This window comes from Botrytis deweyae, assembly GCF_014898535.1.
Source record: "Botrytis deweyae strain B1 chromosome Unknown BDEW_017, whole genome shotgun sequence".
Lineage (NCBI taxonomy): Eukaryota > Fungi > Ascomycota > Leotiomycetes > Helotiales > Sclerotiniaceae > Botrytis > Botrytis deweyae.
Window position 1 is genome coordinate 184050 of NW_024066224.1, and position 16375 is coordinate 200424.

The window sequence follows — 16375 nt, forward strand, 5'->3', positions numbered from 1 at the left end:
TAGGTCAAGATTTGAATCCAGCTTTTAATGCCTGATGATGGATCTCGCAGTTGCTTAAAGAAAGGAAAATATTGAACGCTCGAACATTCGAATTTCTATTCCACCCCTCATAATTTTTCCGCAAGTTTTCTATGGACGAAAAATTGGGCACGGACTATTTTAAATCGATCGCGACGCGGTTTCATCAATTGAGAGAGACGCGTTAATTGAAATGACTTCATGAATTAAATTGACCCTGCATTGTTTGGTAAACCCTCCATTCTGCCATTGAGTCTTCTCAGACCAACAATCCACAAGAAAAATCCACAACATGGCTCCAAACAGAAAGGAAAAGCCAGAGATGAGTGCCTTCGAGCGCCGAAGACTCGAAAATATTGCGGCAAATCAAGCAATGTTAAAAGACCTTAGTACAACAGCACAGAAAATCGTCCCAAAACCACCACCAAAACCAAAATCAGCAACCCCTAGAAAGAGAGCAACTCCCATAAAAAAAGAAGCCCCTAGACCAACCCGTACAAGTTCACGTCTGGCTGGTATTGAAGCTGATAGTGAGACTGCTAAGCGCAAAGCAGAGGTTGAACAAGAATTTGCGAAGGAGGTTTCACAAGCTAAGAGGCAGCGAGTCGCAGGAGATATAAATGTCAATGATATTATTGTTGAGGGAAAGAAATGGAAGCAAGAGAATGGATTTCTATCTGGAGTCATGCGTGGCGCTCAGCCGAATTTGAGAACCTTCACCGAAGATGATATCAAAGAGACAACAGATGAAGGGTTGAAGGCTTTGAGGGAGAAGATGAGCGGGTTACAACTATATGAACCTTATGAGCCCAATCGTAAGACTTGGTTCTTTCAAGGAATATTCTAGTGCTAACTCAGTCTCCAGAAATTAAAATTACACCCGAAAGAATATACGCTCTAGGATTTCATCCAACAGTAGACAAGCCTTTAATATTTGCTGGAGATAAACTGGGAAACGTTGGACTGTTCGATGCTTCACAACAAGGTCCTGGAGTGAAAACAGAAGACGACGACGACGACGAAGAGGACTCAGAGCCAGCCATTACTGCCTTCAAGATACATTCTAGGTCAATCTCTTCTTTCGTGTTTGGCGCAGACGGAAATTCGCTATATTCGGCTTCATATGACTCTTCAGTGCGAAAACTAGACCTACAGAAAGGGGTAGCTGTTGAGGCATTTGCCCCAGATTCTCTAGATGAAGATATCCCTATATCTAGCATTGCCATACCATCCACTGATCCGAATCTATTGTGCTTTTCTACTCTGGACGGTCGATTTGGACGCCATGATATGCGGACTCCATCCAAAAGTGAAATTTGGTACCTTTCTGATAAAAAAATAGGCGGATTCTCTCTTCATCCATTGCATCCTCATTTGGTGGCTACGGCATCATTAGATAGAATGCTGAAAATTTGGGATTTACGGAAAATTACAGGGACAGGTGATTCAAGACACCCAGTTTTACTTGGTGAGCATGAGTCTAGGCTTTCGGTATCTCATGCTTCATGGTCCCCTGCTGGTCATGTTGCAACTTCTTCATATGATGATACTATTAAGATTCATTCATTCCTCGATGTCGGCTCTTTCAAGGCAGGTCATTCACTCGATGATGAAGCGATGAAACCTACGACTATTATCAAGCACAATAACCAAACTGGACGGTGGGTGACTATCTTAAAGCCTCACTGGCAAGAGAAACCTGAAGATGGAATTCAGAAATTTGTGATTGGCAATATGAATAGGTTTTGTGATGTTTATTCAGCCGATGGAGAACAATTAGCGCAATTGGGGGGTGATGGTCTCATAACAGCGGTTCCAGCTGCTGCACAATTCCACCCTACAAAGGACTGGGTTGCAGGTGGTACGGCATCAGGGAAACTGTGTCTTTGGATGTGATGGACGCATTTTACTTGAATGATAAGTTAGGTCTTGTTTGAATATTGTATAGTATGATGAGTACTTTGGGGGTTCAACGATGGATTTATATTGAGCGTTATTAAAGCGAAGTTATAGAAGAATTTAATGAAGCAACCGATCCGTTCATCCTTATCAAAATGAATACCTGCCTGGTATGATATTTTGGGCAATTTATGATAATTTGTTATTCTTCGAGATTTATTACTATTGGGTGATAACCTTTTTTATATGTTCTTTTATGGGGGCAAGCCCCCAAACCCCCGTCCTCGCTGCGCTCGATTATCGTAGAATTGTCTGGGTTATGGAGTCGTAAATACCTACCTACCTACGATAACTGGTAGATAGATGGATGCATGGAATATGTCTGAGTCCAACTCCTGATAATGCCTATCTAGTACCTACTAGGTATCTACATCGTGCCTACCTACTAGGTATCTATGAAGTAATCAAGACAAAGGAATCGAATATAAATACATATGATACATATATTTCTCAATAAAATAGCCAATGTTACAATCATTTTCACACCTAGAGAGACTGTTTCCCCAGCTCCTTCGATTGTGACTTACTGTATTATGTTGTCATATTACCCACTTAAAGAGAATCAGATCGTCGCATTGTGATCTCCTCGATACGATAATAGATAGATAGGATAGGTCCACCAGTCAAGATAGAGATACCCAGTAGATACTTAGGTAGGTTTCCCCCACAACAAGACACGCCACCGAAGAAACCGAGCTCGCTCAACATTGCCATGCTGTGAGATACCTCGTCCTGAATAGCTACCTAGTACTTACTTACGTATTTCACTTAATCACTTCCTTCCTTCGTTGCCTACAAACACTCACTGCCATCGCATCAAATCCTTAAACAACTGGTGATTCATCATCCACCCGTGAATTGTCTCTCTCTGCCTACTAATAAATCCCTTACTAACCATACTGAGTCCAAGAAGACCTGATGATCAACTTTATTTAATTACATGTGATTCAAACTCTAATCGCCCATCATTCAACTTTTAGGGCATAGCTTACTCTGAAGGAGCCTAAGCCACCCTTATCGATACCGCCTGAGATCCTAACGTCGTTGGATTCTTGACGATTTGTACAAACATCAAAACAACTCGAGTGGTTGGTTTTCCATACCAACGACGAAAAGTTATTGCCAACATGGCTCCGGAAGATGAGTTAAAGAAGAGGGTCGCTAGAAAGTTGACGAAGAGAAGGAATGAAGGCCACCAAGCAACTATGGAACTCCCTGAGCGCTTTCAAGACGGCGACGATGCGGATGACGATTATACGGCCCCTAATGCCATGAATCAATCTGTCTTTGGTATGATTACCGCGGCTGTTGGCCCGAAAGTTGATTTCAATGCCAGATTTGATGCGCAATCCAGCGACGACGAAGAAGATGATTCGAGGAAGCCTACACGACAGAGTTCCGAGTCGCACATAAATTATGACAGCATAGATCAAAAGGGAGGGAAATCGGAAAGGCATAGAAGGAAATTCTCAGAGAGCAAGTTGATTCGATCATTCTCGCGACTAGGTTCCAAGTCCAAGTCTAAATCATCAAACACCGTCACTCAAGGTAGCCGTAGCCGTACGCCGTCACCAGCACGCGATTCTCCTCAAGAATCTACCACACCTGATTTAAAATCTCCACAACTTCAACCAAGAGACGCACCGGTCATGAGCAGAATGTTGGATGCCCAAGCTAAATTAGCTTTGCGACCCAGTTTCGACATGCCTCGAAGTTCAAAAGACCTTACAGAGATTGATGAAGATGAGGAGACGCCATCGACAAGTCTAGCAAAGAAGCTGAGGGAGATCTACAAGTTCGAAACTCCTGAAGAAGTAATAGAGGGTAAGTTCTTTACTTTCCCGCATTATGCAAGCAAATACTAATTGTTTTAGAATATCCTTGCTGGCTAATGAAAAGTGTATTGGTCCAAGGTTATATGTACATCACATCTAAGCACATCTGCTTCTATGCCTACTTACCAAAGAAATCCGTATGTTGTTGACTTTATGTCTTGTGGATTGCCTTCTCAATTCGCTAACGCTCTTTTAGCATGAAGTCGTCAAATCAGGATATCTATCGAAATCGGGCCAACACAATCCAAAGTACAATAGATATTGGTTCCGGTTGAAGGGCGACGTTCTTTCATATTACACCAACCAAGCCGATTTATATTTTCCAAGAGGCAATATTGACTTGAGATATGGAATTTCAGCAAGTATTACGGAAAAGGGGAAGGGGAAAGACTCGACACATTTCACCGTCGAGACACATCAGAGAAAATATCACTTCAATGCCGATAGTGCCCCTTCTGCAAAGGAATGGGTGAAAGCCTTACAGAAGATAATATTCCGGTCTCATAATGATGGCGATAGTGTCAAGATCTCGTTACCCATTGAGAATATTATCGATATCGAGGACAGTCAAATCGTCGATTTTGCCGACACCTGCAAGATACGCGTCATTGACAATGATGAGAGTTTTGCAATCGATGAGGTTAGTGATTCAGAATTCAATTCAGTAAAACGCTAACGACCTTGTCTAGTACTTCTTCTCATTTTTTACCAACGGCCAGGAAGCTTTGAATGTACTCAAAATCCTTGTCGAAGATACAACTGCGCAGAAATTGGCACAGGACCTTTTGTCACCATCAACAGTGGACGATAGCCACAACAGCTCCAAGCGTACGTCGATCCACATGAGCCACAACAGAAAACCTCAGGTTCCTCCCATTCAAACCACGACACCAGCTTTAGAAGAGAATGTCAGAGCAACCTTATCGCCGTTACTCTCTCCAGGACCCGGTAGTCCTCGTGCTAGCACAGATATGAGTCGTTCAAGTTCGGATGTATTTCGTAGGAGCATAGATCTCAACAAGCACGGTCGAAGTAGCATAGACCTGAATCGATTTCAGACGAAAAGTCGTAGAAGCACCAGTGCCAATAGCATCAGTACGAGACGTAGCCTTAGTACTAATCGCTTGAGTCGCGAGAAGGGTACGTCCAAGGAAGGGTCTTCTGATTCATATGTCCATTCTCTGGATGAACCGGGGTCATATGAAGCTTTGCCATCAGCAAGTGATGAGAATCAAGCTTCTGCTAGTCAGATACTTCGAGGCAGCGATGTATTTTTATCACCCACCATACAACGCTCGCCTTCATCGCGACGTGGCAACAATAAGGATGATTTTCAGAGTCCAGAGTCTCGCCCTCTTACCTCTCCAAGAAGATCCGCAGATGTTTCTCCAACACGAACTTACCGACCTGAGAAACCCAAACATGCTGCTACCACAGGTTCCATGGGCGACTCAGACGCCAGGCAAGGAGCAATATCATCTGGCCCTTCATTACAAAGCATTGTCAAGGCTGGATCTTATCCTTTGCAACGAGCTGCAGGTTTCGCCGGCTATCTAAATAGACACTCGAAGAAGATGAGCTCATTACTGGCAACTGAGTCTATGGGATATGTGGAAAAGGTCTCAGGCATGTGGAAAGGGGGCAAGATGCACTATGAAGAATCCCATGGATTGCCACGTGATGACGAAATGTCTAACATGAAAAACGATGATGATAACCGCGATGGTGTTACACACGCAGAGCGATTCCGTCAACACTTCGCCTTGCCTCCCGACGAGAAGCTCCATGCCGCATACTTTTGCTCTTGGCAACGACTTGCCTTTCTATATGGCAAGATTTACCTCAGTGATAGATCTTTCTGTTATCGAAGTCTGATACCGACCATAAAGACTAAAATCATCATTCCTTTGAAAGATATTGAAAACGTCGAAAAGGAGACATCATCTAGATTTGGATACTCGGGGCTTGTAGTCACTATCCGAGGACATGCGGAGATATTCTTCGAATTCGCTTTAGCTGAGGATCGAGATGACTGTCTAGTAACTCTTTTGCAGAATATAGAGACAATAAAGTATATGGACGAGTCTGGGCTCTTGACCATGGAGGAACGCGAAAGTGCAGAGGTGGCTAGTGCTGAAAATCAAGCTCTAATTCAAGCACGGCATGTGCTTCATTCTGAAAATGATGTCAGTGATATCGGTACTCCAAAGGTAGGCGATACTGGATCGCCGCCAATACTGTTCGACGATCCGAGAGCTTCGATATTGAATTTCAAACCGACAGAGTCGCTGCGTATCACTTGCTTGACCATTGGCTCTCGTGGTGATGTTCAGCCTTACATTGCTCTATGCAAGGGCTTGATGGCGGAAGGTCATAAGACGAAGATAGCCACTCACTTAGAATTTAAAGACTGGGTTGAGTCGCACAATATTGAATTTGCACCAGTTGATGGCGATCCGGCCGAATTGATGCGCATTTGTGTCGATAACGGAATGTTCACGGTCTCGTTCTTGAAAGAAGCATCATCGAAATTTCGTGGTTGGATAGATGATTTACTCAGCTCGTCGTGGAAGGCCTGTCAAAATTCTGATGTCTTGATTGAAAGCCCCAGTGCAATGGGTGGAATTCACATCGCGGAAGCTCTTCGAATCCCATATTTCCGAGCTTTCACCATGCCATGGACAAGAACAAGAGCTTATCCTCACGCATTCGCTGTTCCCGAGCACAAATATGGTGGCGCCTATAACTACTTGTCATACATTTTGTTTGATAAGGTCTTTTGGACTGCCATTTCTGGACAGGTGAATCGTTGGAGACACAAAGAGCTAGGTTTACAAGCCACGAATTTAGAAAAGATGCAACCCAACAAGGTTCCATTCTTGTATAATTTTAGCCCTTCGGTTGTGGTACCACCTCTTGATTATAGCGATTGGATCAGAGTCACTGGCTACTGGTTTTTGAATGAAAGCTCAAATTATACACCACCCAAAGATCTTACAGATTTCATCGCCAAGGCCCGCGCAGATGGCAAACGACTAGTATATGTCGGGTTTGGATCAATTGTTGTGCCAGATTCTGCAGCTTTGACTAGAACAGTAAGGGATTCTATCATCAAGGCCGACGTAAGATGCATTTTATCAAAGGGATGGTCGGATCGTTTGGATAAGAAAGGTGCCAACGATATTGAGGTACCACTCCCACCCGAGATATTCCAAATCAAATCAGCACCGCACGACTGGCTCTTCTCTCAGATTGATGCGGCAGCCCATCATGGAGGCGCCGGTACTACGGGAGCTAGTTTACGAGCCGGTATTCCAACGATCATTAAGCCATTCTTCGGAGATCAATTTTTCTTTGGTCAGCGTGTTGAAGATCTAGGCGTGGGTATTCTGTTGAAGAAGCTTAACGAAAGTCTTTTTTCCAAAGCTCTTTGGGAGGCAGCGCACAGTAAGAGGATGATTACAAAAGCCAAAGTACTGGGCGAACAGATTAGAAATGTATGTTATAATTCGTGTACAAAAGACCAATCGGTACTAACAACTTATCAGGAAAACGGCGTCGACACTGCTATTCAGTGTATATATCGAGATATGGAGTACGCAAAATCACTGATCAAGCTCAAGGATGGAAAGTCAGATGATGATGCCTTGGAGGATTCGGAAGAAAGTTGGACATTCATAGGGGATGATACCGACCCGGATTCAATGAAACGAATTCATGATTGGGATACAATGGCGCGTTCGGGAACTTTGAGCGATAGGAACGCGATGACTTGGTCAGGATCGGATTTGGCATCTAGGGCGTTATCACCGGCCAGAAAGGCGGCTTGAAATTTCATTCCAAGGGTATACATAGCGTTAAGCGGGTCAATGGGTTGAATCGGAAGGCATGGAATTGGGCTGGGTATGTAATGTTTTAAGTGAGCAAGGTGTTGGAGGCTAGTTGATAGGGTTTACGACAGTCTGCATATACGATGACTATGAGATAATGAAGGGTGTTGTTAGTGACAGGAATAGGAATGGGATATAATCTACTTAATTTGTATTTAGCGGAGGAAAGTGCAAGATGAAGTGAGCAGGTTTGATTTTACATAAATATAGATAATAGACTACGATCAATGAACGAAGGATAATATAATCATGTTCTATGTACCTAGTAGTTATGATTAATTGTTCAATTTTTGATGTCCAGCCAGGGAAAAAGCCGGGTCCATTTCGCGGTAAAGGAGGGCCACCTTGACAGACTCCCGGTGAGCCGCAAATCGAAGCGTGCTAAAATAGCTTGTGGGCGGATGTTACGGAAGAGCTACTATTTCCGCAAGTCTAGAAGCTCTAACTAATTCTTCGCCGAGGTATCTCTTTCTTTGATGAAGAAAGGATGAGATAATATGAGGCGAAGAGGTAAAAGGGCAAAGAAATAAAGATCTAACTAGAACCATTATATACGTTCAAAGGATATACATATTTCATAGCATGACTGTTAATTAAGGTTTGGGTAGGGGTGCGATGCTCGATGAGCTGCAAACGGTTATATTTTGTGATGATTGGATGGACCTCATGGATGGATGAATAGATGGATAGCCTTATTGTACCACCTTCGTTGTTCGTTTGGATGTAACGGGGTTTGTGTAATGATGGACGACTGTTGAGGTGTGTTTGCTAGGGGTATCAAGTTGTGTGGAGTGAGTCGTGACTGTAGGTGCGGTACGAGAAGGCTGTAGGTATGGGTATGAGGTGAGTAATAGAGGGAGATTGGAATGAGTAATAGGTAACTGAATGATTCATACTTATTATCTACTATCTACCTATTAGGCATCTATAAAAATTTTACATTTTTGAATATATTTATATACCTATATGTATACCTAGGTACCTATATAAACCCTCGAGGTTTCCGTATCAATTTTTACATTCACTTCACTTCATTCAAAACTCCCTACCTAGATAGTACATACTAGGTATCCCGAGGTCTATTTAGATCATGGTCACGAGATTTGGTCTTATTGATTTATATAGATATCCACCTACCCACCGCTTTATTACTAGATAAGTGAATGAAAGAAAACATGGAGTTACGATGAATGATGATGATATGTCGATGATGTTCATATTCTCCTCATTCTTCTACTTCATCCATGTAATTTTTATAGTAGCATCTTTTATCCCGCTTCATCAACCAATCATTGTTCCCTCACTCAGAGAATAGACATCAAGAGCAAGGAACAAGCTGATCACACATATAAAAAGTCCCCCCCTTCTCCTCCTTTGTCAAAAATTCACTTGTTTGGGTGTGTATCTCAACTTTAGCGGTAAAAAGTCATCTTACCTGTTGTTCTCTTCCTTCAATTCGACATCTATTCATGCCTTGTTGCCTTGTTGCCTTATTTTAACTCAGCAAGGTGTACTCCCATTCACACAACTGCACACCCACCCACCCTTTATAAGCTTCCACAGTAGTCGCGTTCGTGCGATTGATGTGAACATATAAAGTCAACAAACGATTCAACTTCAGAGCTCCAAAAACTACAATACCGCTTACTTTTCAATCCTTTAAATCCAATTTTCTCAATCGCAACAACGTCAAATCCTTCCGCGGATATCAGAAACCTTCATCCCGACAGGAAACACAATTCAAATAAAATCCCAAAGAATTCCTAATTGAAAAAGAAAAGAAAAGGTATATATTGAAAGATCGCAAAATCAAGAAACCCATCATTCATCCCCGCCCATTTTGGTGGTTACCTCAACCTTCTTTGTGGCTTACAGGCTTGAATAAGGAAGAAGTGGTGTACATGGAATCTTACAATGCTGAACAACTCCACGCGATATTTATGAGAGCTTTCAAGAAGCTTAAATTGAATTCGTAGGTCTTTCAACAGCTTGTAGATATCTATTGTATCTATCCTTGAAGCTTGCTTTAAGCTTCTGCGAATTTTCCTGGAATTGTATTGCGCTTTGCGACGGCCTCTCCCAAGGTGCTGTGGCTTGCTTCTTGTCATATGCGATTTGCGATTTGCGATCCAACTGCTCATCAGCTTCCTTTCATCTGCGCGCGCATTCTACTCTTTGACTATTTTAAGCTCAGTTACTGACGATTCATCTTTCAACAAATAGAACCGACCCACCCGGGATCGCATGATCACACATCCAACGACAGCTTTGCGAAGGAGGATATCAAAATGGGAAAGACATTAACCTTGGGTCCGAATTTAAGGTACCCAATTACAATCACCAAGTTATTCAAGAAACATGGCGATCCGATTTCGAAACGGGACTCACTCCTCGAATATAAATATCATTGGAAGCTAATGGTTGGTGATCCATTGGGCGAACAATGGGAAGAAGAACAAACATCGTATGGGGCATGGGATAGTCCTTCTGACGGTACTATCGAGAAATGGTTAGTCAAAGAAGGTATGACAATTGAGAGCGATGGACCTGTTGTCGATGTTGAAGAAAGTTGTTCGCATGCTGTCCAGTTTGCGGGACTTTGTGGGATGTGTGGAAAAGATATGACCGAGGTCTCTTGGGCCACCAGTACGCTCGATACAGACCGAGCTAGAATCAATATGATCCACGACCAAACACACCTCACAGTTAGTCTTGACGAAGCTTCGAAGGCAGAGGAAGAATTACAACGGCGGCTACTTAAGAATCGAAAACTTTCATTGGTGGTGGATCTGGATCAGACCATTATCCATGCTTGTATTGAACCTACTGTTGGAGAATGGCAACGCGATGTCAATTCACCAAACTACGAGGCCGTCAAAGATGTGCGATCCTTCCAACTCAATGATGATGGTCCTCGCGGTCTCGCATCCGGTTGTTGGTACTACATTAAAATGCGCCCTGGTCTTGCGGAGTTTCTCGCAAAAGTCTCCGAAATGTATGAGCTACATGTTTACACTATGGGTACTCGAGCATACGCATTAAATATTGCAAAGATCGTCGACCCTGGAAAGAAATTATTTGGTGATCGTATCATCAGTCGAGACGAGAACGGCAACGTCACGGCAAAGAGTCTGGCTAGATTATTCCCTCAGAGCACGCACATGGTGGCAATTATTGATGATCGCGCAGACGTTTGGCCAATGAATCGTCCTAATCTTATCAAGGTTGTTCCTTATGATTTCTTCACTGGTATCGGGGATATTAATTCGAGTTTCCTGCCGAAAAGAGAAGAGCTTCCTAAAATATCCACACCCAAAAAGAAACATCACTCAAAGCCGGAGACCAGCACACTCGAGACGGTCGAAACACCTATTGGAGAAGTTGCAAAGCCTACAGAACCTGAAGGAAGCGAAACCAAATCTGCCGTAGAAACCAAGGAGGAACCAGCAACTGAGAAACCAATTCTACCGAAACTTAACACCTTAGACGATGACGCTTCATTACTTGAACAAGCAGCGGAGCAAGAGAAATTCTTGGAGCAACAATTAAGGGATCGACCATTACTTCACAAACAAGAAGAACTAGACGAAGCCGACAAAAAACAGGAAGAAGCAGAAAAGGCGGTTGAGGATGGCACAGCTGAACATCACACGCATCGGCACAGTGTTCTTAAGGATGACGACGTCGAACTGACTTATCTTCAACAACATCTTACGGATTTGCACAGAGCTTTCTATGAAGAATACGATAAAGCTTTGGTCAATGTTCCAGGTGGACGAGTTGCACAACTAAAACCTGGGCATCAAAGAAAGGTCAACGTCAAGAATGAAGCTGCCGATCTCAAAGTGGTACCCAATATTGCAGTTGTGATGCCGCGTCTCAAGTATGGATTCCCGTCCACAAAAGCGATGCCACCCAGGACTGTTTTGCTAACCAACTTTTAGGTCTCAAGTTTTAGATGGATGTGTAATAGTAATGTCGGGTTTAGTTCCTTTGGGAGTTGACCTTATGAGGTTAGTTGATACCACCTATGATTCTATTTCGCAAGAAATTTTATTGTGTATATTCTCTAGCGTGTGGGGTTTAGAAAGGGCCAAGGGAAAATCCAAACTAACCAAACTCAGATCTGAAATTGCTCAGCAGATAGAAAGCTTTGGTGGCAAAATTCATAAAAAGTATGTACTACCATGGTGTTTTATAGAGGGGTCACTAATAAATTATAGAGTTTCAAAGAGAGTCACTCATGTCGTTGCTTCGTCACAGAAAACTCGTACACAAAAAGTTCGAGAAGCGGCAAAATATCCTCACATTAAGATAGTCACACAACAATGGTTGACTCAGTCAATGAGCAAGTGGAAAAAGGAAGATGAATCAGAGTATTTGGTAGGTTAAACTCTCCATTATTTTCTTATGGGCAATATTAATATATCCATTAGGTGGAAATAAATCCAGCTGATAGGAGACAAAGTGGCGATTTGACTAATATTCCATCTCCTGGTGAAGATAGCGAGGAATCTTCAGACTACACCGAGAGTGAAGATTTTGAAGATGACGACACAAGATCTGAGCTAGATGGAGAAGGTGTTATGCCGGATGAACCACGAGGTGACATCTCTCCCACGACGGATCTCAATTGGTCATCAATAGATGACGAATTAGCCGAATTCATGGGTGATGATGAATCTGGTACAGAGAGCGACACAAGTTTCACCAGTAATAACAGTAACAACAGTCGAACATCGCGTACAAGTTCCAGAAGAGGACATAAACGAAGATTCGACGATGCGACGGACGAAGACGAAAGTGAAGAAGAAAGTACCATGGCAAAAAAGCAGCGAGTAGCTAATTCAAGAACAACGGGCCTGAAAACTGTAAAAACGCCAAATAGTACCACGGAATCGAGTCTTCTTACCCCGGGGGTTACGGGTGATGAAAATGACGAGGTTAATCAAGTTATGGCGGAGGAAAGTGATCATAGTTTTGAAGATGATCTGGAAGCCGAAATGCAGGCTGCTTTTGATCTGGAACTGGAGGAAGAAGCGGCTGCTGCCGCCGGTTGACTTTGCTGTTTGCATTGCATTGCACCTGGGTCGAACTTTATCAAGAGTCCTTGCTGTTTGGCATGAGGGGAAGAATTGCGCATGACGAGGAAACGAGAACTCTTTTGTCAGCCATCATATCATTTTAAAGCGTGGTTTATTATTGCTTTTAAGGTGTTTTGTGGATGGAATCTGGGAAACTAGGTGAATAGGAATGGCATGTTCGGGAATTGGGGTTGGGAGATTTGGAATTGGGATGGGGGTTTGGCGGGAAGGGACGGGATGGGATTGGTTTTGTGCATTAGTTGGGCGTTATTTGAAGATTGAAGAATTATTGAGTCTATGAGATTGAGATTGAGATGAGTTTTATGATGAGATGATTACGAGATTTGTATTTGAGGACGATGATGAGGATTGATGTATTATACGCACTCGAGCATAGTAAAATCTTGATGTTTATTGGTTACGAACGCTCAGACCAAGTCAATTGTGCAGGTGTGGATCTCGGGAGGGCTACGAACCGTAGGCCTTGAATTCCAGGCATGAATAAATTAGAGCTTGATTGAGCGATAACATTCAATCTCGAAAGCATACCACACCACATTGACTATTACAAACAACTCACTTACGCCATATTCTGTATCCTACCTTGTGACGTCGCGATCAAGGGATAGAAGAAAGAAGATCGAGGAAACACATATTAGTTTGAGGGAAGAAAAATCAGCAAATATGCCTCAGGATATGCCGCCAAAGGGCGGGTATGAAGCCGTGCAGTATAAGGTGTGTGGTGGGATTTCCTTTTTCGTTTCTTTTGTTTTTGCGGGAGAGGAGAAGGGAAGGGGGAAGGGAGGTTTGGGGTTTGGGGTTTGGGGTTTGGGGAAAGGAGGGGAGAGGGGAAAGGAGATGGGGCATTGAGAAGCGGGGAGATGGGAGAGATGGATTGCAATGGGATGGGATGGGATGGATGATATATTAGGAGGAGAAGAAGGAGGAGAAGTAGAGGGAGTAGTGGGATGGAATTGGAACGGGCACGACTATGAACACGATCACGATCATGACTACGACGAGGATGAGGACGAAACGGAACGAAAACGAAAATGAAAACGAAGAAGAATACTGCTGGGACTGCGACTGCTATGTATTGAGATATTGTGGAGGGGAGTGCGGAATGAATTGTGGATGGTTGTGTGTTGGGATGTGCTGCTGTGTTTGATGGTTGATGTTGGGGGGTTGTATTGATCATCGGGATTGGGGAGATTGAAGAAATCGGATAGGATGAGATGGGATGGAACTATCAACAATGATGGGGGATAGAAGATGAGGATTATATGAAAAAATGCGAACGGAGAATACACGGTGCGTTGCGATGGAGGGGTAGGTGTGATGGATTTGTGGAATCGGGAGATTGGGGGTAATGGAGGGGTAGAGATTTAACGTTCGATATTTGATGTCTGTCAATGAGAATGAGGTGCTGGGTGTGGTGCATAGGGAAGTAGGGAGAGTGGTGAAAGAAGAAGTGGTTTGATGGGATGGAATGAACCAAATAGTCGGCCTCCACGGCAGTGGCCCCCGGAGGGCCAGCGGAGCGTCATTCATTATGAGACCGCGAGATTTTCCAAACAACGATACACGACGATTGATCTCCATACGCATATCACGCTAGTTCTTCGTCCTCATCCTCGTCTTAATCTTACACGGGTCCGACGTAGATAGTCAGATGTTTATATAGTCAGATGAACAGGGGCGGAAGGGAGAGAGAGATTGTGGGGCGAAAGGAGAAAGAAAGGCACCCAGAGTTCAAAAGAACGGCAAGCTAATATTTTGTCTTTGAAAATTATAGAGAAATCTTCCAGCACGCGGTTTCAGACCCTCGGTTATGCTTTTGGCCATGGCTGGAGTTATGACATATGGATTCTGGAAAGTAGGAAAGGGAATCCGGGAACAGAAGTAAGTGTTTTTTTTTTAGGTTTTGGAGTGTTGAGGATTGAAGGGGAGACTTATGTCTATGAGTATCTCGGTGGAAGGCTCTGAGGGGTTTGATTAAATTCATGAATTTTCTTGAACGATTCAGAAATAACGTCTGAAGAGCTTGGATATGACTTTGAATTATACGTTCAAATATCAGGACGCCTCTTTCCTAACCAGACGATTTAAATGGATGATTTACTAACAAATATTAAACAGTGAACTTGCCCGTGAAAAAATGTGGTCTAGAATCCATTTGATCCCACTTTTGACAGCGGAAACCGATCGTGACCTTGTCAGAAGACATTGGGCAGATTTGAAGAGAGAAAAGGAATTGTTGGGCAGTGAGACTAGTCCATATAACAGTGATAGGTACGTTGTTTTGATTGTTTATCTGGGAAGAGTCTTAGGGATGGAAAGGAATGGAGTGGAGAAGGATAGTGGTAAGAAGATGATGCTGATATTTTGACATTATAGATACGTCAGACCTACATACGCAGTTACTCCTATTCAAGTCACCAAAGATTAAATTGGTGCAAGGAATGTTTGGGATGTTCAGATCTTGGAGGCGGGGAATTTTGTGAGGTAGTGGACTGAGATGGACTGAGCTGAGCTATTGTTTCAATCTCTGTTCGGTCTTCGGTCTACGGTGAAGTTTGAGCAGATGGGATGCATTAGGACGATGCGTGTGGGGAATGTAGATAGGTGATTGATTGAAATGAGAATGGTGGGCGGAAGAAGTGGTAGAGAAGAGTAAAATGAAAATGATATATGAAAGTAAAACTAAAAATCTGTCGACCACTTTGCGGGACTATTGATTGCTGCTAGTAGATGTGAGATCTGAAAAGTTGGAGACGGAGGTGAGATTCCGGAAAGTTCCTGGATCATGATGAATGGGTCTGAGATTTAGATTAGACTGTATGATCTGAAAGCTCCGGGGATAGAGTTTAAGAGATGGGGATGGCACGGCATGAGATGAAATGAAATGGCATCTGAATGGATAGAGGGGAAATGGAATGTAGAGATTCTGCGTTGGTTTGAAGGGTTGTGATTGGATTATGGGGTTGCTTGAGTGAGTGATGTTGATTTTGATGCGGACTGTGTCTTGGGGGAGGGAGGGGGAGAGTGGGAGAGTGGGAGAGGAAGGATGAGGAGTGGTGTGTTGGTTTTGGGGTTGGATTGGGTTGGATCGGGGAATGGAATGGATTGGGTTGGATCGGGGAATGGGATGGATTGGGGAATGGGTTTGTGAATGGGTTTGTGAAGCAAGTAAGCTTGGTGTTGTGTTGTGTCTGGAGAAAGGGTGAGGGATGGGATGGGGTTGGTGGGATGTAGTGTAGATGATAGGAGAAGACAGTGGGGGGGCAGATGGAAGTGAAGGAGGGAAAGGATGGCATGCCCCCGAATCTTCTGAGATCTTGTTAAGCTATGAGGTTATGAAGTTACTTAACAAGAAGTTATGAAGTTATCAAGCTATGTAGACTTGAAAAATCTTTCTATGATATTGATTTAACCTTACTATCTAGATGCTCCCCTCTTCTCTTCCCATCGTTTGTGATGGTGGTGTAAATGTATGAGGAATGGGAGGGACGAGTGAAAGGAATACGCTTCTCGAATACCTTTTGTACTCGTAGAATCTTGAACCTCTCGACATTCGAGAATGGTGACT

General features: G+C 43.3%; 4 protein-coding genes across 4 annotated transcripts; all 4 read left to right on the plus strand.

Annotated features, from left to right (window-relative positions):
• Positions 1-233: 233 nt before the first annotated feature.
• EAE98_007294 (uncharacterized protein) lies at positions 234-2089 on the plus strand. The gene is made up of 2 exons (XM_038954917.1): positions 234-833; positions 884-2089. Exons 1-2 carry the CDS (start codon positions 311-313, stop codon positions 1912-1914), a joined length of 1554 nt encoding a protein of 517 aa, XP_038808567.1. The 5' UTR covers positions 234-310; the 3' UTR covers positions 1915-2089.
• Positions 2090-3104: 1015 nt separating this feature from the next.
• On the plus strand, positions 3105-7642 carry EAE98_007295 (uncharacterized protein; the record flags this gene model as incomplete). The annotated part of the gene is made up of 5 exons (XM_038954918.1): positions 3105-3801; positions 3852-3949; positions 4009-4452; positions 4502-7309; positions 7361-7642. 5 exons carry the CDS (start codon positions 3105-3107, stop codon positions 7640-7642), a joined length of 4329 nt encoding a protein of 1442 aa, XP_038808568.1.
• A 2348-nt stretch (positions 7643-9990) lies between these two features.
• EAE98_007296 (uncharacterized protein) lies at positions 9991-12762 on the plus strand (the record flags this gene model as incomplete). The annotated part of the gene is made up of 5 exons (XM_038954919.1): positions 9991-11585; positions 11647-11715; positions 11827-11877; positions 11926-12085; positions 12139-12762. 5 exons carry the CDS (start codon positions 9991-9993, stop codon positions 12760-12762), a joined length of 2499 nt encoding a protein of 832 aa, XP_038808569.1.
• A 708-nt stretch (positions 12763-13470) lies between these two features.
• On the plus strand, positions 13471-15235 carry EAE98_007297 (uncharacterized protein; the record flags this gene model as incomplete). The annotated part of the gene is made up of 4 exons (XM_038954920.1): positions 13471-13521; positions 14582-14688; positions 14926-15078; positions 15184-15235. 4 exons carry the CDS (start codon positions 13471-13473, stop codon positions 15233-15235), a joined length of 363 nt encoding a protein of 120 aa, XP_038808570.1.
• Positions 15236-16375: the final 1140 nt, after the last annotated feature.

What these genes read in the sequence shown, in the direction of transcription:
- EAE98_007294 (XM_038954917.1), top strand. Translation starts at nt 311, where the DNA reads ATGGCTCCAAACAGAAAGGAAAAGCCAGAGATGAGTGCCTTCGAGCGC. An exon ending in TGAACCTTATGAGCCCAATC is followed by an intron (nt 834 to 883) that starts GTAAGACTTGGT and finishes CTCAGTCTCCAG; the next exon opens with AAATTAAAATTACACCCGAA.